The 23,236-nt window shown below is 40.9% G+C and overlaps 1 protein-coding gene across 7 annotated transcripts in view; it reads right to left on the bottom strand.

The window, feature by feature from the left end:
- CHD2 (chromodomain helicase DNA binding protein 2) overlaps window positions 1-23,236 on the bottom strand; it is a 124,173-nt gene that overhangs the window by 19,256 nt on the left and 81,681 nt on the right. For 6 of the 7 annotated variants that reach the window (XM_049614060.1, XM_049614058.1, XM_049614056.1 and 3 more), the window contains 11 exons: window positions 22,603-22,773; window positions 21,438-21,613; window positions 18,065-18,106; window positions 16,618-16,757; window positions 12,029-12,167; window positions 11,699-11,849; window positions 10,437-10,559; window positions 9,071-9,199; window positions 7,993-8,133; window positions 6,122-6,256; window positions 1,103-1,281 (listed from right to left, as the gene is read on the bottom strand). In XM_049614060.1, the coding sequence (XP_049470017.1) occupies window positions 1,103-1,281; window positions 6,122-6,256; window positions 7,993-8,133; window positions 9,071-9,199; window positions 10,437-10,559; window positions 11,699-11,849; window positions 12,029-12,167; window positions 16,618-16,757; window positions 18,065-18,106; window positions 21,438-21,613; window positions 22,603-22,773 (1,526 nt within the window). The remainder of the gene's footprint in view (window positions 1-1,102; window positions 1,282-6,121; window positions 6,257-7,992; window positions 8,134-9,070; window positions 9,200-10,436; window positions 10,560-11,698; window positions 11,850-12,028; window positions 12,168-16,617; window positions 16,758-18,064; window positions 18,107-21,437; window positions 21,614-22,602; window positions 22,774-23,236) is intronic. The other variant, XM_049614059.1, reaches the window with a different exon arrangement.

The raw sequence follows: 23,236 nt of genomic DNA on the forward strand, positions 1-23,236 counted from the left end.
TTCTGCAGGCCCTTCCTCCTTCTCGAACACCTACCACACACATGGTCTCACAATCACCACTTCATCAAGGGCCGTCTCTTCTGAGTGGACAAAGACCTTCTTACGAACTACTGTTAGCCAGGACCACAGTACCTGGCACAATTAAACACAGACAGGCCCTAGGTCACAGGAGGAATCCTAGCTTCACAGACTATGTACTAGGATGACCTTTTGTTATCTTCCAACAGAGATTAAGTTGGGTAGAAATACATCCCAGAGGCTAGCTAGGTACAGGAAGAAGCTGGTTAACAGCATAAAGGGGAATAAAAGTAACATTTGAAGCTTAATATCTTTTTAATGGCTGTGAAGCATACTACAGATAGCATCATGGCGAAGTTTTCTTAAATCTATTTTTCACTCAAAACCAATCCACTGAGATTGGGCATATTATACCTAAATAATTATATTAACCATGAAGTATAGGAGTTCAAAGACTGTGGATTTTAGAGACTCAGTGTTACAATGATTTTTGAGGAAGACACTCCAGTTGTTTTTGTAAAATTATCGTTAAGTGAATACATAAATGAATATATACGAGCCATGATATGCCTTAAAAACTGAAGTTCTGTATTAAACTGTATTAATACAAATGACTACTAGCGTTCTTTTTAATTATCAGAGAGGATAGAGAAATCACAGTTCTGGTGATTTTAACCTTTGCTTCACCTCGTGTGTTAGTAAAGAACTGATCAAATAGTTTTTATATCTGACTAGCACCCTGAGGTGGGTGAAGTAGTGAGACCAGATGATTTTTATCCCTTCCAGGCTTACAGACCAAGTCCTTGTTCTGAGAATAGGCCAGCAAATTCAGTACTCCTGCTGTTCTCTTGTAAAATAATGACATCATCCTACCTATTTCAAAGACTGGTCTCAGTGGAATGACCTACTGCAGGAAAATGAAATTGAAGCCTGCAGGTATGTTGCCAATAGATGATTTTTATTGGGGGAAAGATTTTCATTAGGTGGTTATGTCACCCTTTATAAAACAAGAACAGATTCCGCCCCCCCCCCCCCCCCTACACTGTCAAATCAAACAAGGCATTCTGAGACCAAGGCCACTCACCTCCTCCACAGTTTGATGTGCTCCTGGTCTGAGTAGGCTTTAAGGCACTCGGCTATCCGGTCTCCGATTTTCAGCAGGCAATTTCGGGTATGCTCCAGCTGTTCCTGCACATTGAGCCCCTTGTCGGGTTTGTCCAGCTGTTTCAGTGCCTTTTTCACGGGCCTCATCCTCTCTTTGCACTGGAACAGGCCAACAGAGTAGAGATATAAAACACTTGCAGCAAAGACACCTTGTCTTTGGTTCCTGTGCCCTAAATTCCCAGAGAAAACCCGGCCCACTCTCACGCCATGTTACCCTAGAGGAGGAATGGGTTAGAGTCAGGGGAACAAGTGTAAGTATTAAGTCAGGAAAACCTGAGGTGCAGGTCCCAACAGCATCTCTTAGAGTGAAGACCTCTACACCTTTCCTTTATTATAGCTCAAAATGCTTCTGTTTCCTCACCTGCAACAGGGGCATGATAATGCCTCTTAAGTCCATTGTGAAGATCCGAGGAGAAGCGAAATTACAGACCTAACCTAGAAACTTCTCACCACCATCTAAACTATCTAAAACTGCAGGATAAAATATTTACAAGTCCTTCAGGCTTATAAGGAACTACGTGGGTAGCTTCCAGATAAAGATGGTGGGCTAAACACCAGAATGATTTTCTCCTCCTGCCCAACTCCACTAACACAACAGTAAAGGGAGGGTCTTAAAAAGAGATAAGCCCATAAAGACAAGGGAAAATGAGAGAGAAAACAAGAGCCACAAAATATTGGCAGCAAGGGAAATCACTCAACAGACCTAACAGGCGAACCAACCTGGTTTATACTACAAAATTCCCCCCAGAGTCTCTCTAGACACCTCTGCAAGTAGGAGAGGGTGAAAACTAAGGATTGGGTTTTTTCAACAATGCTTAGAAGTAACTGATACCCAGAGTCACAAGAGACGCCCAAATCTCCAACTCTGCCCAGCAAAAGATGTGGAAGTTATTCTCTGGAGAGTATGAAGGAAAGGTCTCTGAACTGGGCTACGTGGGCACAGCCAAGAGGCAAGGCTGCCACACTGAAACAGGAGCATATGGACATATGCACACCAGATGAGCCATCACCTGGCCTTCTGCCTCCCAGACTCCAGAATGAAGACAGCCAGGCCTTCGCCCTCCACTCAGGAGATGGGAGGATTCTTCTCCACAAAATCTGACCATCTAAGAGGAGGAACTACACACTGGAAGCCTCCCAAGGCAGCAGCCCTACCACATCACCCATGGTGAGCACTCAAAGTTGATCAGGCTCCACCCACGTCAGATGGCTAGGCCCCTACTCCTAAATATGTGTGCAGACAATGATAACCAAGCCATTTGAAAAAATATCTAACATGAATGATGGAAAACAAATTCAACAGAAATATAAAAACATTCAAGAGAACCATGAAGGGGTGGGGGGGGGGGGGGGAGATCTGGGAAATAAAACATGACAAGAGAAGTAAAAAGCCTGAAAGAAATAATGTGAGGCATGCCCGGGTGGCTCAGTCGGTTAAGTATCCAACTCTTGATTTCGGCTCAGGTCAAGATCTTATGATCATGGGATTGAGCCCCGCATTAAGCCGTGCTGGGTGTGGAGCCTGCTTAAGATTCTTTCTCTCCCTTCCTCTGCCTCTCTCCCCCACTTGTGCTCTCTCTCAAAAAAAAAAGAAAAAAAGAAGAAGAAAAGACATAATGTGAGATAAAGTGAAGGGCATCTCCTAGAAAGTAGAATCTAAAAAGCAGAAATGGAAAATAAAAAAGGTAGTAATATTGGGAACCATCCCAAGAGTTCAATATCCAAAACAGAAAGTTCCATAAAGTTAAAACCAAGAATTAGGAGGAAATTACCACAAAATAATTCAAGAAAACTTTTTCGGACACATAGAAAATGGTTGTCAATGGCTTAGATACTTGGCACAACAAACTACTAAGGCACAAGATCATGACATTTCAGAATGATGAAAACCCCACAAACTTCTATCACTCTGTGATAATTCCTTCTGTTTACTTTTCAGAGTTATACCTCAATTTTAAGAAAAAGGACACAAAATAGAAAAGTGTACCACAACCTGGAAGATACCTAGAACAACTGTTATGAGTAACAAATTATCATGAACGTATAAAGGGCACTATAGAAAAGGTAAGAACAAACAAATTACCCTAAAATAGGCAAAGGATATGCACAGGCAATTCATTAGAAACATGAATGCCTAACAGATACGAAAACAAGTGTTCACCTATGCCACTGATCAATAGTTCATACTTCTCAGATAAGCAAAAATTAGGAAGTCAGAAATTACCAAGTGTTTCTAAGACTGGGAAGCAACTGGAACTCAAGTTCACTGTGAAAAGGAGTGTATAAATCTCCATAATTGCTTTCAAGGTTAATTCAACAGTACCTAGGAAAGTGATGGGTGTGCATGCAAGCCCTAGGAAGACCCAGAACTAGAGAAACGTTTACATGTGTAAATGAAAATATTTACATTTTTTGGGGCGCCTGGGTGGCTCAGTTGGTTGAGCATCCAACTTCGGCTCAGGTCATGATCTCGCAGCTCGTGAGTTCAAGCCCCGCGTCAGGCTTTGTACTGACAGCTCAGAGCCTGGAGTCTACTTCGGATTCGTGTCTCCCTCCCTCTCTGCCCCTAACCCACTCGCATTCTGTCTCTGTGTCTCTCAAAAATAAATAAACATTAAAAAAAATTTTTTTAATAAAATATTTAAAACAATTTTGCTATTTTTAGTAGTAAACATTTGGAAAACCTCAAGGTTCATCTACAGGAGAAACCATGAATTATAGAAGTCTTAATACAGAATAATACGAAAAAAATTATTTTAATTTTTAATTTTTTTGTTAAGCAAGCTCTACATCCAACGTGGGACCTGAACTCTAGACCACGAGATCGAGAGTTGCATGCTACACCAACTAAGCCAGCCAGGCACCCCAAAAGTTTAAACTACTAACATGGATAAACCTCAAAAAATAGAGATGCTGAGAGAGGAAAATCAAGTTACATGACATACACAGCGTGGCATTTATATCAAGTCTTTGAATACGGAGAGCAAGATAATGTGCTGCGTATGGAACTTAGGAGGCTGTGCAGTAGAACAGTTAAGAACCCAGGCATTCATGCCCAACTGTCTGGGTCAAACCTCTGTGCCACATCTTAACTGTGGTGACACTGGACAACTTATGTGACTCTCTTTACCTTATTTTTTAATAAGTAGAGTGGAGATAACTACCTACCTCATAAGATTGTTGTGGAGAAAAAGACCTAAATGCACACAAACAGTGCCTGGCTGTTTATGTGACCCATTATGGTCTTTATAGACAAACTAAAGTCCTAAAACTCTCAAACCAAGCACAAGAATGACAACTGGACCTAAAACCACCCTTATTCCTGGGGAGGTAAGAAAGGAGAGGTGTGGGTTTAGAGTCAGAAACACCAGGGACTTCAACTTTACCCTCAGTCTTAAAAACTCACATTTGACAAGGCTTCATGGTACCTGTATCAATGTCTCTCGTATTCTTTACATTTTTCTACATTTTTTAAGGATTTCATAATCCTTAGCACAATTAAAAGAGCCAATATGTAAGATCATTCTGAAAACGAAAATGGTACACAGAAGCACTAGCTGGGGTTTCCTCTCAGAAATACTGGGCTAAGGACAAACCAGGATACAGATCAGATGGCTGGCTGTACAGTGAACTTACCCCTTTCAGATAGCTTAAATACTCAAATACTGATGTATCTTTTACTTTAGAGATACTTCTTCAGATACACTTCTTACACCTAAGTGTACTTGACATAAGAAAGTAGTCCCCATCAGAGAGCTCAGGGCAGAACAGTAACAGAGGAGTAAGATAAATGAGAAGGAAGAATAAAAAATAGATATGTGTGTATAGATTTGGGGGAACACAGAGACAGGAGTAACGAGAAGACTACCTTACAGGATGAGGTCAGTATCCTACCCTCTGCTGCCACACAGCAGGAGTATTTTGAGATTTGGAAGACCAGGTTCTCTTTGAGACTGAATTAACTGCTCTAGCGAGCTATGATTTATGCAAGGTTGGGCAGAGGAGGTGAGGGGACTCATGGAGCACACAGTCCAGTGAAGAACCTGCAGCTCCGGTGAGGGGCTACAGTCGCCCTTAAGGACACACTGGACTGTTTCCAATCCCACACGAGACCTGGGCCGTGACTTAGCCCCTAGCACCGCAGTACAGAGCATGGAAGGTAACACCAGGCTCACCACTGCTCCAGTGCACTCAGCCAGGACCCCGGCCGCGTCTCATGTCATGCTGTCCCCTTGTTCTCACCACACAAGCCACAGTGGCCTTCTGTAACCCCCTTACTGCACCATAGGCAGTTCTGTCACACAGCCTTTGTGCATGCTGCTGCCTTGCCCTGGCACGTTCTTCTCTGCCCTCGTCTCCTATGACTTCTTCCTCTTCCTTCAGAACCCAATTTGAACATCACCTCCTTAAACATGCCTTCCCAATAGCCCCTGCCTGGGTCCGCTCCCCTTCTCACAGGATCTTCAGAGAATCTGCTGTCCCTCCCGCACGTCCCCATCACAGTAGCACAAGCACAATCTGTGTGCCTATCTGACTATCTCCCCCACTCAAATGTAAAGTCTGCAGTGACAGAAACAGTCCCCTTTGCAACACAGTAGGTTAACTCCAGGGGCTGGCACACAGAAAGTATTTAGGAAATGTTACCTCAGTTAACACTAGGGTTTCCCAAATGCCTCTAAGGGCCGCTTGCAGCCTTTCTGAGTGGGAGCACAAGATATGAAATCGATCCCCCAAACTCTCTCCCCAGAGAGTGAGTAAGAAAATCTCTTCCTTCCAGCCTGTTCCAGAGCAAAAGGTCTTTAGACAGTAGAAGCAATGTGTTCCAAAGTAATATACAAACACTCAGGCCAACTGCGGTTGTGTGGCTGACCTGAGAAAGACGGAGCCACGGCAAGCACTGTGGCCAAACACACCAGCACCCCTCAATTTTAAGACTTACTATGCTGAATGTCTCCTGGTCCAGATCATCGTCCTCATCCTCTCCAATGGGGACAGGCTCACTTCCTGCTGTAATATGGACAGGACCCTGAGATCGCTTTGATTTACTTGAAGATTTGGCATCACCACCTTTAGGCTTTTAAAAAAGAGTTACAAGGAATCATTGTCATTTGTGCAATCCTGCCTTGTAAGCTGGACTTCTTACCTATGTCACATCACTCCAGTGGGGAAATGTGACGGACTCAGTTTATAAAAAGGGTAAGATGAAGTCTTCAGAAACACCATGTAATCAAATCTACACAATTAACAAATGGCTTAATCACACATCATTTCCATTTCTTTCTCCAAAAAACCAATTATAACTTCAGCTTCAGAACAATGCTATTTTGGCTTCTATCCCCTCACCATAAAATGCACAAAAACGTCATCAACAGGCTAAGATTATAAATTGCCAAAGCTCTTGTAAAGTATCATGTAGCAACTTTTATTAAGAGCTTATGAACATACACTTTGATCAAGAAATCTGTATTAACTTTAGTACTGTAAATGACTGAAATGCACACAAATCCACATGGATAAATCTCATTTATCCATGAAAGGATGCAGAAGGATGGAGATACATACTTATACACTGACTTCACGTATGAACATTTGAAAACCTAATAGTATGCTTTCTTTACGATTCTTTAATACATGGTAAAAGTATAAAAACACAGATAGGAAGGTTTCAAACCATGAGAGGAAAAAACAGGAAGGCAGAGTCAGGAAATCAGGTAGAAGGAATGGAGGGGGCTTCAACAGTGCCGGTAAGGTGTGCACAAAACACAAAATACACCAGCCAAACAAAAGGCACTTGGAATAAACATGAAAAAATGTTGGTAACAGTTATACATGGGAGGTGGATGAGTGGATGTTTGGTACACTGTTCCTCGTGCTTTTATTTTGGAAATGTTTCACTTAAAAAAAAAAAACTGAGTATCTTTCTGCGGGAGCACAGATGCAAAGGTATCTGGCACAGGTTTTCCTAACATAAAAAATTTCAAAGTGATTTCAATATGGGAAGCTTAAATTGCTTCCAAGATATATAACCAAACAGAACCTTCTTTATTCAAAGTGATTTTAACACTTATTCACTTGGAATGTTGTTTCTGATGTACTGCTGAATTTGGGAGAAAGGACTACCCAAAGAGTCTGAGTTGATCTTCATTTTATACTCATCCGTATAAAACAAAAGTTCAAAAGGGACTCATCAAGAAATCTACTACAGAGATCACTGGATGATGGGATTATAGTAGATATTTGTTTGTATGTTTTAATGATTAAGAGTGAATTACAAAATAATTTCATCAGAAGTCAGCAAGCATACAAGCAACACTCTACCAGAAGTCTGTGGTTTAGAATTAACTTCTTAAAACTCCCAAAGCAAAGGTTCTAGAATAGTAGCATTTTTCATCCATTTCTACTCTAAACACTTCATTGGATATATTTGGTTCAACTCCTAAACCCGTCAAATATTCAAATTCATCTATGGATTATATTCTTCTACCATGAACGTAAGAACACATTTCAAGTCATTACCTGTGAATGCAGATTTGTCTCACCTGTCCTATGTCATTCAAAACTTCCCCTCTGAAATGTTATGAGAGATCAAAGGCCTTCTATATTTAAAAAAAAAAAAAAAAAAAAAAAACCCAAACTGCACATTCCCCTCTCTGTAAGAGGAGGTGCGAGCATCCCCCTGACAACCCCACCTTTCCTTCTTAGATGTGCCCATAAAGAGACGATGATTTCCGGACCCTCAAACCCCATTCTAAATCCTAGAAGAAATTTCAGAGGCTGTGGGTATCTCAGTAAGTAGAAGGACACTGATACCTTCTCTTTCTTATCTTTTGACTTCTTCCTCTCCTTGTCCCCTTCTTTGTCTTTCCTAGAACTCATTTGTTTCTCCTTGTTCTCCTTGTTCTCTTTCTTCTTCTGTTTCTTTTTCATTGGACTTTTTTCTAAGCCATCATCCTAGAAAACAAACAGAGCTATGAGCTTTAGCCACAAACTTTGTATCTACTCGCCTACTTTCTAGAGAGAGGAGCAACCGTCTGCATTGGTTCATCACTACATCTACACTTGGAAGCTTGTTTTCACGCTTACAGCCTTAATGCATGCACTCACACAACTCTAAACTCCCCAATGATAAATAACCAGTTAGGCCTGGAGCCGCAGATGCTCTTGACTCACATCTCTCTAATTCTCACAGCAACCCTTCAACCAGAGGCATTACCATTCCCATTTTACAGACAGAAAAAACTGAGGCCCAGAGATGTTATATACCCACCACCTAGTAACTGTCAAGGTTGCTAGTTTTTGAATTCGCGTATGCATGACAAACCCATGCCACTTTCTGCACTCACTGCTGATCCTCTTGGAGCTAATCTCAAAGTACCATCACACCCAAAGGGAAACGACATAAAATCCCATAAAGTTGTTACTCCCTGAAACAACACACCAAATGCGACCAATTTTTCAGTTTGCTCAGGCCAGAGGTCTCACAAGCTGCCAGGCCCCGGGCCAAACCTGACCCACAGAAGCGTTCTGTTAGCCCACGACGCACTGAACAGCAGAGCCGCTGCCCCTCAGCATCAGGCACAAGGCCCCTAGTGAGCCACAGTCCCTACCGCTCCCTAACCTTTCTCACCGCAAGGCTTGGTGTCATGTGCCATTTATCACTTCACCTTGCACGGGTCCCTTCATTTACTTCCACTATCTAGGACTCTGCAATGGCCGACTTAAATGAACCGATTCCCCTCTCATGGGTTAAGCAAAGACATATAGATTCTATTTTCACTTTATTGACTCTGCATATAAACCAAACACATCTTGAATGGTTTTATATATACCAGTTGGCAAAATAAATGTAGCCTACAAGCAAACTGTCAACTGAAATCCAGCCGCATACCTTTACTTCTCCCTCTTCCGATGGATTGTCTGAGTGTCTAGGTGATGAAAACTCAATCCCATGCTCATCTTTCAGCCTGGGCTCTTTGTTTTCTTTCTTTACTCGAGGCTTCCGCTTCTTTAATTTGGCCTGGAAGAGAGAGAAAATGATGTTAAAACCACAAATCAAGTCCCTTAAAAAGCATGACCAGGTAACATTAGGACTCTTCGGAGCAGGAGCAGTCATACAATTCAAACGAGAAGATTCAAAGGCAATTCAAAGCATGCAACTTATTCTACCTGGGGGAAAAAAAAGGAGAACAGTCGTGTAGGCCCTATACAGGTCCCTATGCCACATAAAAGCCTCCACATCCTTGAACCTATGGATTCCAGTATTTGGAATTCACACTAAAGATAGAATACAGAAGAAGGAAAAGCACCTTTATGCACAAAAATACCAATAAATTTAATGTGAGACCTAACAGTGACATTTGAAAATCGAGAAGTACACTCTATCTAAATATTAGGAAAAAGGTTAAAATATGGATCCACTCCAACATGGTTCAGAAATCTACATATATAAACATGACTTAATCTGTCCCTCCAGAACCTAATGTACACTTCATACTCAACATGCTATCTGGAGAATGGCACTACTTATGACACTATAATATTAAAAATGATCAGAAATGAAATGTGACTTTATATAAAATTTGTTTTGTTTATAATACAGGGAAACGAATGCAAACGGCAGAGCTCTCAGAGGACTAGGAACCAGCACCCACAAAGGCTGCTAGTACCAAATGTAACCTCTCTCCTCCTCACTGTGATTCTCATTTGAAATGAAAAATTGGGAAAATAAAAGCAGATTAAGGTTTAGATGAGTTCACTGGCAACTCTGCTGGTATTCTTCACCTGGTATTCTGCAGGTAAGGCAGTCCTAACTGAAGGCCAGTTTCTGAATCCACCGAATCCACTAACCATCCATTAGACCTACGGGACCCATCATTCAAGCAGCCCAGAGTTAGCTACACCAGGTAAACCTGGTGGTACTCATACAACAACCGGCACCCTGTTCCAAAATTGAGGAAGCAGCATAAAGAAACAGTAAAAGCATATGTCTGGAGTGGGGCTGGGAGAGGTGAGGACTATTTTGAGGCAATACTGGAGGACAGTGGGCTTGTAAGAAAGGTGCCAAGATGTTTAGGTCAATTACCGAATGAACTTTTCTATTATTACCAACCAAAACATCATTATTGCACCCTCAAAAGCAACACCTGACTATGGAATGTACCTCCTGGAGAGGGCAAGCATCCCTTCTCCTACCTAATTCTGCAGGGTTGGAGCCTCGGCCCGCTGAAGGATGCCCGGTCGGCTGCCCCACTCACCTCTTCCCCGCCCGTCACAGCCCCCTTCTTCTCCAGACTCTTCCTGAGCAGCTTCAGCAAGTAGTCCGCCCGGGTCTGCAGCTGCTTCCCCTGCGGCTTTTTATCCGTCTCCACGGGCAGAATCTTCAACAGGAAAGGAAGAGAAGCACCCGCCACCACCCATGTCCCGGTTAGTGGATCCAGATACACAGAAACAACAAAGAACTGAGCAGTCCTTTCCCTCCCCAACCACCCGAAATACAGATAAAACCTCAGATCCTATCTCACGTCCATGGCTCCCGGTCACTGAAAATCCCTCATGAGCCGTTCTCGTTTTACAAAATGGGATGGAGAAATCCAGCTCTCCCACTGGCTCCTACCTGTGCTGTTAACAGGGTAGAACAACTCAGGTAGGAGGGGCTTGTTGGCTTCATCTGCTAGAGCATCCCAGCCGTCGTGGATTTCCTCCTTCCAGGAGCAGGGAATCCCTGGAGCTAGGTTAAAGCTTCGTTTTAGATTGAAAATGCTTCTTAGAGCATTGCCGGAGAGCACTGAGCTATGCCAGGACGTGGTCCGTCCCTGCTACCACGGTGGGACCTCTCGGGCCAGACTGGATTTGGTCTCAGTGCTTATGGCAGGGTGCTGTCACCCTCTCAGAACACCACACGTGGGATGAGCATTGTTTGACGTGCCAGGAAAAGCCCTGCCAGGAGCACAACGTGGAGCGCGTCCTACTAAAGTTTGAGCCAGTCAGCTTTCCCTGCTTACAGCTCTGAGCACGGCCTCACTGTCTGGTAGCCTGACTGCAACGGGTAGGGTGGGAGGCTCGATTTTGTGGGAGACGTACAGCCAAGGTTTAATCCCATTACAAAAAACACCAAGGTGTGGCTCACTCTGTGTGCAGAATGGAAATACGACTGCTTCAAATACAGTTTTAAACAAGCGGCCAACAATTAAGGCCGAAGAATCCTTGTATTACTAATAATCTTACCCTGGTATTTGTTGCAATGACATTTGATGTACCTTCAAGAAGAATTAGAATTTTAAGATTTCTCCTGTGATTTCCCCAAAATCTCACCTGGCTATTATCTTCATCTATGTAACAGTGCCCCAGTCCACCAAAGATGGTAATATTCCCCAAAACAAAGAAATCCCAGGAATTTACTACTGTACTAATTTCGAATTTGATCCCCCACCCCCCAGAAAATAGTTAAAAATAAGTTATCAAAAAATATGTATTATTCAACAAATCTGGAAATCTCCAGCATCACAGATTTACTTACTTTGTCAGTTAACTTAAGCTCTGGATCCGTTTTAATTAACTCCCAGTTTCCATAGCCATGCTCATAAATTCCCAGGAGTAAACGTGAATCATCCTCTACCCCCCACTCGACATCGAAATGTGCAGCTTTCACTCGACAGGTTAAGCAGTATCTAGAGGGATTTCAAAAACAGGAGGACATGAGAGGGGGGCCCTTTCAAATTTGGGACACAAAGTATCCTGATGCATTTTACAAAAGACAGTGAAAGCATGACCTGACAATCCATGACTTAACCCCAAATCCACTTTCTTACAACACAACCACTCATGCGTGTGCACAGGATAGACTCACTTTTTTTTTTCTTCAGGGTCCACGGGGATAGATTTATGCAGCATCTCAAACTCTTCCTCATGTTGTATAATGGATTTCACATTAACCTGAACCCCAGATATTTTGATTGTTGGGCCTCTCTTTTTCCCTGGTCCTTTCCCTGAAGAACACCAATTTGACATCAGTTAAGTGAGAATTTGCTGGAGTTCCAACTCTTATTCACTAGAAATCGATCTGTGGCTTATTGTTATAGTTCAAAGATATAATCTAAAATCAAAAGTTTCTCAATTAATGTTTATAAAGTAACCTCCAAATAATTCAGATTTTTAAGATTTAGGATTTTTTTTTAATCCACTGGTATTTATAATTCTCTTTTAACTTTCCTGTTTGTTTTATACTTTGGTTATAAAATTAAAAGTAAAAAAGAAGATTTGGAAGGATGAATAGTAATACTGATTTCTTTCATTTTCTAACTATCCTCTTAACAATTCAAGAAAACTTGAAATTTTTTTTATGTTTATTTATTTATTTTGAGAGAGAGAGAGACAGACAGACAGACAAAGAGAGTGCAAGCAGGGGAGGGGCAGAAAGAGGAGAGGAAGAATCCCAAGCTCACAAACTGAGAGACCATGACCTGAGCCCACATCAAGAGTAGGACACTTAACCGACTGAGCCACCTAGGAGCCTCAAGGAAACTCCAGTGTTACAAAGATGATCTTCTCCATGAAAAAAGTAGATCAAGTTAATACCAACTGAAATGATGAACATAAGGTGTCATGGAAAGACTTCTTTAGCCCTAGTGCCAGATTAAAATAATCCTAGAATTAAAGATGAAACCCAGTCAAATCTAGTCATAGTCCAGCACAAGATGATGACACTTGTCTATGAAAGAAAAAAATGGCTCAGAGCCTGAAAAAAAGATTTCTTTTTTGTTAACATTCAAGTTGATGAAATGATGCTATGATTATAAACCATTATTTAGATACTCTTCTGTAACCCACTAGAATTCACTTGCAAATGCTATTCCCAATACAGAAGAGAGTTGGAACAGAATGTGAGGAAGTGGGAAAGGCACTTCTCTAAAACTCAGAAATCTGGATTTATTCCCAAATCTGCACAGAGTACCCCTTCCTCCCTTCCCTTTTCTCATTCTCACTTCTAGTTATTAAGCTGAGTATCAGTTTCCCCACCTTAAAATAAAAGGATTACAACAGAAATACGGGCAAAGGACAGAGACAACTCACAGAGAAGCAAATACAAATGATTCCTAAACATTTGAAAAATACTCAACCTCACTCACAAGAAGAAAAATGCAAATTAAATATATATGCATACCATTTCTTTTTTTTTTTTTTTAATTTTTTTTTTTTAACGTTTATTTTTTTATTTTTAAGACAGAGAGAGACAGAGCATGAACGGGGGAGGGTCAGAGAGAGAGGGAGACACAGAATCGGAAGCAGGCTCCAGGCTCTGAGCTGACAGCTCAGAGCCCGACGCGGGGCTCGAACTCTCGGACCGCGAGATCTTGACCTGAGCCGAAGTCGGCCACTCAACCGACTGAGCCACCCAGGCGCCCCGCCATTTCTGACCTATCATGTTGAAAAATTCAAAAATTTGAGAAAATTATGTTGGTGAGACCAAGAGACCAACACCCTCATTCAATGCTTGGTGGGAGAGAATGGTGCAAAATGGAAAGCATACACAATTATCTACCACAACACTGTAAAGCAAAAGATTATACAGCTGAATGTCCCTTAACATATGGTATATCAGTAACAGATTATGCAAGTCTTAAAAAGAATAAAAATCAGGCAGTGGGAAAAAGATGAATCATTTTTAATTGTATTGAGATATACAGTAACCATACAAAAAATAAATAAAATTGGGTAATTACGTCCAAGTGGGTCAGAGATATAAAAGTAAATGAAATCATACAAGAGGAGAAAAAGTCACAGTGAATTCCTTTTTATTCTGGGAGTAGAGGAAATGTTTTTAACGGACTCAAAACCTAAACACAGTAAGGTAAAAAGACTGATACATTTGATTATATAAAAAATTTAAGTTTTCTTAAAATGCCATAAGCAAAGTAAAAAGACACATTACAAACTATAGGGGAAAACCAGGAACTTCCATCAGAAAAAGAGATCCTAAAAATTAAGACCAACAGCTCAAAAGAAAACAAAGTAGAAAATGGGTGGTTCACAAATGGCTCTTAGAAAAACCTTACTCATTAAAAGAAAAACAAGACACCATTTCTCACCTATCATCTTGGCAAAAACCCAACCATTTGACAATATCCTGTTTGTGAGGCCTGTAAACACCACCAATATCCATTGCTGGTGGCAGTATAAATGGTACCAGACGGTTGGAGGAGAATTTAGCAAATTCCAACCAAGTCATACTTCCCCAGGACCCAGCAAACCCCTTCCAGAAACCAATCCAAAAGATACGCTGGCAGAGATACGAAACAGCATATCCATTAGACTACAAATTCACTGTGGCTTTCTTTAAAATGGCCAAAGACTAAAAACAACCCAAATATTTGTTGCTCGGGAACAATGAAGTCCGAACTAACATTTACTACATGGCGGAGCACTGCAATTGCAAAAGCAAGGAGTGATCTCCGCACGTGAAAATACGAGGAACACAACAGGGGAAACACACACACACACTGAAATTCTTACAGAGAAACAGTAAAAAGATAAACCCTAAAGTATTATTAGAAACACCGACCTATGGCGGAAGAAGAAAGCAGGACTGGGGGCTGGGATGAAAGTAAGATTCTCTAAATGAAACTTGTTTCAGAGTTTTGGAGCTTTGGACCATGTAAATGAGAGTTAAGTTAACATGAGAAAAGCAACCCCTGAAAGTTGAAAATAAATGAAACTTAAAGGGGTTGCGCTATTAAGTGGGTGAGCTAACAGCAGAGAGAAAAGAAGAACTTCAAATAATTTTAAAACACAGTATTTTGACCGCCCAGAGCCAGTGGGATGAAAAAAAGCAAAGAAATCAAACTTTGAGGAGTAAGACTGGTATCGATATTCAGAAATGTGTCCAATGTAGGATAAGACAAATACATAATTATGTTAGCTTTTTTAGGAACAAAAATTTCCCGCTTAAGGAAAGAGTTATCGACAATCTTACATCTGAATGAGAAATGTCATCCTGAACCCAGAGTTCATGGCAAATACAGATAGGGGGAACAAGTTACCCAATGGCAGGAGGAAGCAATTAACCGGAGCCAGAATGAGAACATGAATCAAAAAAGAGGGATGTGGGAGGCAGGGAACTGTTACAAGGAAATCTCACCAAAATATACTGGGAGATAGGAATAGCAAGGTACAGAACATGTGCTGCATTTTTGTGGGAATAAGGGGGAAAATATCATCTATTCATTTTTTGTAATATGTATTTTCTTATTTCTAGAAAGATACAAGAAACAGGGTACCCGTTTTTAAATTTTGAACCCTGTGAATGTAAAATTTATTCACAACAATTACAATGAAAAAAGAAAACACTGTAAACTTAAAGTTTATTCTTGGGTGTATTCTGAGTGCTATAAAAACACGAACTGGGATCACTGTCCAAACCACTTAAGTTTCTTTCACAAAAAAGGAAAAGACATCTAAAGAAATTTTTGACTCTACTGAAGATATTTTAATTTTTTTAATATTTATTTTTGAGAGAGAGAGAGAGAGAGCGTGTGTGAACACATGCACACATGTGGAGGTGGGGCACAGAGAGAGGGAGACACAGAATCTGAAGCAGGCTCCAGGCTCTGAGCTGTCAGCACAGAGCCTGACAGGGGGCTCAAACTCACGAACCATCAGATCATGACTTGAGCCGAAACTGGACACTTAACTGACTGAGCCACCCAGGCGCCCCATCTGACTGAAGATATTTTAAAATTCTACTACTTTCGATAATGCCCTTAAAAAAATCTAAAGCACAAATACCTCTTCACTGATCTTAGCTAACACTGCAAGCCAGACAACATGCTAATAGGCACTTTTCAGGTATGGGATTACGCAGTAATCGTTCTAACCTCTGAGGCTGGCACCGTTACTCTCAGCAAATGAGACCATTGACAGGGTATAACTTGTCACGCATAACTGTAACAAATTCTAGTGCCACGAAAATCTCGCTGTAACAGAAATGTTTACAATATTCATCTCCTATTTTATTTATTCCAATTCTCTAATCCCTTTAAGTCTGCCACAACACAACTCATGTTTGTATATCCCAGATAATTAGAGATGATCGTTGTCAACAAGGTCCTCATTTGTAGCTGAAATACAGATGTATACAGTCAGCTCTGCCCACTCAGGGTTTTAGAGCGTTAACACAAATCTAAGGTTTCTGGAGCAACATCAGAAGAAAGCACTCACGCTGTTCATTACCTCCACCTTCTGCAAATCAACTTCGTTTGTGAGTTGAGCTCTGGGATCTCACAACACTGAGCTCACAGAAAGGAAGGTCAGAATACACACCTCAAAGGATTAGGGATGCATGGGATAGAAGTCTGTTCTTCAAAAACCAGCCCCTTAGCACAATTCCCATTCCCAAGTGCCAGGTCCAGGAGAACCATGGGCAGGGACTTGCTGACTTACCCTCGCTGGCATTTTCTTTCAGCTGTTCTTCATACTCCTGCATTGCTGATACACAGCTGTTGTGAATCAGCTCACCCAGGCGTTTCAGATCCGCTACGGACTTATCTACCAGTTCTGCATCGCGGGCTATGCACTCCAGCCTGAGGAAGGACAGATATGGGGACAACATCAAGGCCCTGTGGCCACTGTTCTAATGTCACATGAGCTACCACCTGGTCCCCTATATGCTTGCTCCTGCAAAGACATCTTTCTCTCCTTTCCTCACTGGTTGTGTCAAGGCTCCACCAAGAGCCCTCCAACAGTGACTCAGGGCTAATGTACGCATTCCATCATTAAGAACTGTGCCTTGGAGTAGTTCACAAAACAAAGTAATTTCAAAAAACACAGGGGAAAGGAGTCGGCTTCCTTTACTAACTAGATGGGCTGTCTGACAATGGTAGCAGGTCAAGTGCCAAAAACTGCACTACTCTGCTGCTTTGGACAAGCTCACAATCCTTTCTCCAGCCCTACTCTCATTCATTACAATATTCCTAGAAGCAAAGTACAGTTACTGCTACAGTATGTTTCACTGATCTCACATGAAGCATGCAAACACGTTAACGTCTAAAAATCAGTCTGCCCGAAGGAGCTAGACACACTTTCCCAGACCCTGATGATTTTTATGGTACCAGGCTCAAAGACCAGCATTCTGACCTGGAGGATCAGCAACAATCCTGAGAAGGTGCACCTGACTTTCTTGGTTTCACTGTTGCTACTGCTACACGTCACTGCTTCCTCTCCAAACAGGACAAAAAACACACAGGCTTGTAATGTTCTACTACTCCAGAAGTTTATCAGGAATAAGAGAAAGGAATCTGGTATTCCCTTCGAATCAGTACTATTATTTATAGGATATATTGCTAATTCTGGACAAAGTACTAAACTAGGTTGAAAGAGTCTTGCTGAAATCCAACTTCTGAGTTCATTTTCAGAATGCACGTAAAATAATGAAATAGTAATGACAGTCAACTTTAGTAAGTTACAACTGGAAAGGTCTCAAGCTATTTGCATTTAATCCTCATGACACCCTATTAAGAAGAAGAAGACTACAAAATCACAAATTTACATTACTGAATAAGAACTAGGATGCAAATAGTTACTACATATATTCTTTCAAATGGAATTATGTGAGCATTGCTTCTGGAAATTATTTCTTTGCATTACAGTTTTGAATGTACTTGCTACATCTTCCATTCCAGCAAAATCTCTCTTCAGATGGTCATCTTTGTCGTCCCTCCCCAAAAGGCTGTGTACAATCACACAACACGCTAATATTTGTTAAAAAATGTTTCCAGGAAAATAAATGTTCTTAGCGTTAGTACTAAATGGAAAGTAGTGCCTCCGCCCCCCCAAAAAAAAAAACCCTGCTACATAATAAAAATGAAAAACAGGTGGATAAGGAGCTTACCGTTCAAGAGGGAGACCAAACTTCTTATATGCCTTGATGAACCTGAGAACAGGATCAATAAAACACATTAAAAAAGAGGCTCTTAGCTCTGCTGATGCAAATACAACACATCCTGTAATGAAACACGTCATACACACTGTCAAAACAGACTGAGCCCAATCCTTGCAACTGCCACTAACTAAAAGAGTGCTGAATGACTCTGAAACTTGTCAACTGAAAATAATGAGTGCTAAAGATGTAGTCAAAGTAAAGATCAATTTTACTCTCAGTGACTGAGCAAGAAACTGAAAAGGGTCATTATAGAGAACAGAGACCTAACTCTAAAAATACCCTTTTTAGAAGGTACAAGTTTGTGGAGTTCAATATGGAGTAAATGATTCAACCACCACAACTCTTGGGATAAGACTCCAATATGGTTAACCTCTCTATTCAGTCCAACACTGTTACTATCGATTCCACATGGTAATATTTTTTATTCTTTTCTGGTCAATAACACAACTGTAAGATTTTTAAGACTGCCTCAAATACTTCTGGGAACAAGGCAAAGTAAATACATGATTTAAAAGTTCTTAGGCAAAACTATTTTGGAAACTCTACTGACTCCTCCTGTGCGACCTTATCTGCAAACAAAAATCCAATCGATCCACAAATCTCTACCCTTAACTGTGTTCTATGCTGGCTCATGTGTCATCTGCTTCCCTCCCAACAGCTAAAAAGCAGGATGTCATGATACATCATAGTCCTCACCGTAATCTGCCACATCACTAAAATCAGACGTTTAACCGACTGAGCCATCCAGAGGCCCTCATTCATTCATTCTTAAGTTTTATTTATTTTAAGAGAGACAGCAAGCATGAGTGGGAGATGTGCAGAAGCTGACACGAGGCTCAATCTCATGAACCAGGAGATCATGACCCGAGCCAAAATCAAGAGTTGGACACTTATCCAACTGAGCCACCCAGGTGCACAGCCTCCCGCTCTGTCAGCTGATTTTTTAAAACAACTGCATAAAGCAGTAATTATAAAACTGTGTTGATGGGTTTATAACATGTAAAAATATAACTTGCTTGACAATAATAGCACAGAAGAGGGTTGAGGATTAAAGCTATATTGGAGTAAAACTTTAAGACAGCACTGGAATTAAGTTGATGATACTCCAAACAAAACTGTTTCAAGTTAAGGTACTAATTATAATCTCCAAGAAAACCACTAGGAAAATAACTGAAAACACAGTAAACGAAACTATATGGGAAAATTATGAGAAACACAAAGAAACAAGGGAATTAAAATGATATACCAAAAAGCACCTACATAACACAAAAGTTTGTAGCCCTAGGAATAAAAAAAAAAAACAAAACATAAGACATAAAGAAAACAAATGGCAAAATGCAGACATAAATTCTAACTTCTCAGTAATTACATGAAATGCAAATATGATTAAAGACTCCAAAATGAAAAACTTGAAAGAATAGATTTTTAAAATATGATAGAACTACATACTGTCTGTAAGAGACACAACCTAGGTTCAAAGACAGTATACTGAAGTAAAAAAGAGAAAAAGATAGTGTGCATACAATATCCAAAAGGAGCTGAAGTGGCAACACTGGTACAGATTTTTTTTTTTTAATTTATTTATTCGACAGAGACAGAGACAGTGCAAGTTGAGGAGGGGCAAAGAGTGCGGGAGAGGGAGAGAATCCTAAGCAAGCTCCACGCGGCCAGTGCAGAGCCTGACTCGGTGCTCAAACCCACAAAACTGCGAGATCATGACCTGAGCCAAAACCAGAGTCAGACGCTTAACCAACTGAGCCACCCAGTCGCCCCCAGTATCAGATATGTTAAAATGAACTTTAGGACAAAAATCATTATGAGAGACAAAAAAAAGAGAACATCTTATGATAAAAGGGCCAATTCATGCAGATCAGTAAAGAAATGGAAGACTCAGACAACATGGAAACAAACAGGCATAACAAACATCTGTAGAACGTTGTGTCCAACTATCACAGAATATGTTCTTTTTTAAAAAATTTTATTATTTTTGAAAGAGAGAGCGAGCGCACGAGCAGGGGAGGGACAGAAAGAGGGGGAGACAGAGGATCTGAAGCAAGCTCTGTGCTGACAGCAGACAGCCCCATGTGGGGCTCAAACTCACGAACCACGAGATCATGACCTGAGCCGAAGTTGGACGCTTAACCGACTGAGCCACCCAGGCGCCCCCACATTCTTTTCAAAATAATACTGAGGGTAGGGAGGCAAGAGGATGTAAGGTATACATATAAGACTACCTACAAATTCAAAATGGTTACGATGATAACATCGTAAGTATGAGAGGACATATACTCTATTCTGTCAATGTTTGCATATATTTACACTGTTCCATAATAAAAAAAAGAAGGAAAGGATAGTTATAACAATTCAGGGGAAAATAAAGACCTCACAGTTTATATTAACTTGGAAGGACTAATTGATATGAAGTATCTTCATACTATTTTCTTCAGCCTAAAATAAAAAACATCATGCAAAGTGGGGGAAAAAATGCTTACAAGCATTTTTGGAGGGCAGATGTGTACGAATTACATACCAACAAATGTGCACTAAGTATGGACACAGACATCTAGCATCAGTTACAAGTGAGAAAAGGATGCAGAACCAGTATGTTGGGTATACTACTAATAAACCAAACCACAACCAAATGGGTATCTGCTTGATGGGAAGTGACCTGGGAAGACCAAGGGTATGAAAGTAGCATTATCCATACTGTTTTAATTTTTTACATTCATACTATTTCTTTTATATACACAGACACTTGGGCATGTGTGCATTCTAATCTTTTTTTTTTTTTTTCTGAGAGAGAGAATTCAAACTGAGGAGAGGCAGAGAGTGAGAGACAGAGAATCCCAAACAGGCTCCGTGTTGTCAGCACAGAGCCTGACACAGGGGCTCAATCCTACAACCCATGAGATCATGACCTGAACTGAAACCAAGAGGCGGGTGCTTAACCAACTGAGCCACCCAGGCATCCCTGTATTCCTATTCTTAAATAAAGAAAAAAAAAGAAAGGCTCAGCCCAAGTTTACCTCCAATTATGTCTTTTCTCTTGGCTGGACTTCCTTTGTGAAAATGCTCAGACTAACCAGAGAACAGAAGAAAACAAAAAGAGCTGAGCAACCAACAAGAGAGTGCTCAGGCGAGGAAAACCCTGGAGAGGGAAGAACCATTTTGGAGACTCAGGGAAGGATTCCGTCTCCTGCCTTCCTTGCAGATTGTCAGCCTCTGCCCTCCCTATTTTAAGTGCCAGGAATCCCAGCAGCCCACGGCTCACAGCATACCCTCCAAACACACTCGAGTGAGAGACAGCAGAGCCTCCACCAACCTTCGGATCTCTGCATCGGTAAATCCCTCGACAAGGTCCTTCCGCACGCTTCGGGGGCGCCCCCTGCGCTTTGGCTTCTTGTCGTCATCGGAGTCATCGGTCTCACTCTCAGAGGCAGAGGATCTCTGGGCTTGCCTCTTGGACTCAGTGTCAGAGTCACTGTCATTTGTCTGAGCCTGAAAGGGCAAAGTCACACTGTAGCTAGTGCCAAGCACAAGAGGCCAAAGGACCAAAGCCAGCCCATCTTAATTCTTTAGTGCCCGGAACTTTTCATCCTATCGGACACGTCCATTTTCCTTTAAGAAAATAAGGAGGCAGATTTCACATCATGAAGGTAGACCTGCTTGGGATATTCACATTTCCAGAGATATACTGAAACGTAATGCCAAGTGAAGTGGAATAAAACTATCTGAATTGTAAGTTCATGTTTACTTCCTTGGGTAAGTTACTTTACCCCCTTTGTGCTTACGTTTTCCATTTGTAAAATGGGGAGAACAGTACCTCTTATTTGGGTTTTCATGAAGATTTAAATGAGTCAATAGGCACAATAACATGACTATGCCTGGCACACAATTAGTGCTCAATCAACGGTAGCTACTATTACTAATATTCATTTGCTATGACCTTGGCCAAATCTGTTATGTCCAACAAACTGGGTAATAAAACTTGTTCTACCTATATCAATGTTGTTGTAACAATTAAATTAGATGGAGCTTGTAATGGTGCTTTATAAGCTGTGAAGTATGTGTTTGTTCTCTGTTTGCGGTCATATAATCTCTTACGAAGTATTTATACCAAGTGCCATGAACAAACACTTAAAGGCAAAAGGAGGGTGGCTCTAAAAGTCAAAGGCACGGTCAAATAGAACCAAGTTGCTAGGATTACTGGTTCTAATCTCAACAGGAAAATGCACATTTCTGCCAAACTCCAATCCCATCCATCCATCTCACAAAGAACCAATTTATAAAGATCAAATGTCAAACCGGTGCACTCATGAGCAATGCAGAGTGCTCCTTCTCTGAGAATTTTACTCTAAAATATTCCTCCCATGTCAAGGCAACAATGTAAAGCCTCTTTCTTGAATAATCAGTACTTCCATAGTAATTTAATAATTAGTACTTTGCAGAGTAAGAAGCACTTTCCTATCTTGATCTCACTTGATCACCTTTTTAGTGGAACTCCGAATTCGAGGCAACATATAAATTTCTTCTAGCTCCTTCTGACGCTCTTCCTCCTCTACTTTTTTTCTTTGCTCCTCTGGAATGATCTCATCCCAGTCCTTGTGAGGCCGCTCTTCTAGCTCTTCTTCATCTTCCATTGTTGCAAAGTTGGCAACCTTCAAACAAATGGACAACTCATTGCCTGACTGACATTTCCCTATTTCCCAAACACCTTCTGCTAAACCTCCAACTCAGCCAGCATTTTTAATCCAAATAAGACACTGTAATATCAGAACTCCTGTGACATTATATAATCAGATAATCAATTATCTGCTAATCTCTCCCTTATTCTCCCTAAATCATCCTGCCAAACCCTCATCAGAAATATTACTGAGAAATAGGGAAACAGATATAAAGATATAAATTGTCTTAGCAGTTTTATGCAAAGATTTGTTGTTAAGTCATACACACTTAAATATGATACTAACTGGAAAATTTAGAGAGTTACTTAAATACCAATCCATTATGAAATTACAATTCTAAATTATAAATTGCTACTAAGTCGTGCTCATTGGAAATAATGCATAACTCAAAGCAGAAGCAATCAATACCCAACCAGCTGCCTTACTCATTTTTATC

This window comes from Panthera uncia (assembly GCF_023721935.1).
Source record: "Panthera uncia isolate 11264 chromosome B3 unlocalized genomic scaffold, Puncia_PCG_1.0 HiC_scaffold_1, whole genome shotgun sequence".
NCBI classification, from domain to species: Eukaryota; Metazoa; Chordata; class Mammalia; order Carnivora; family Felidae; genus Panthera; species Panthera uncia.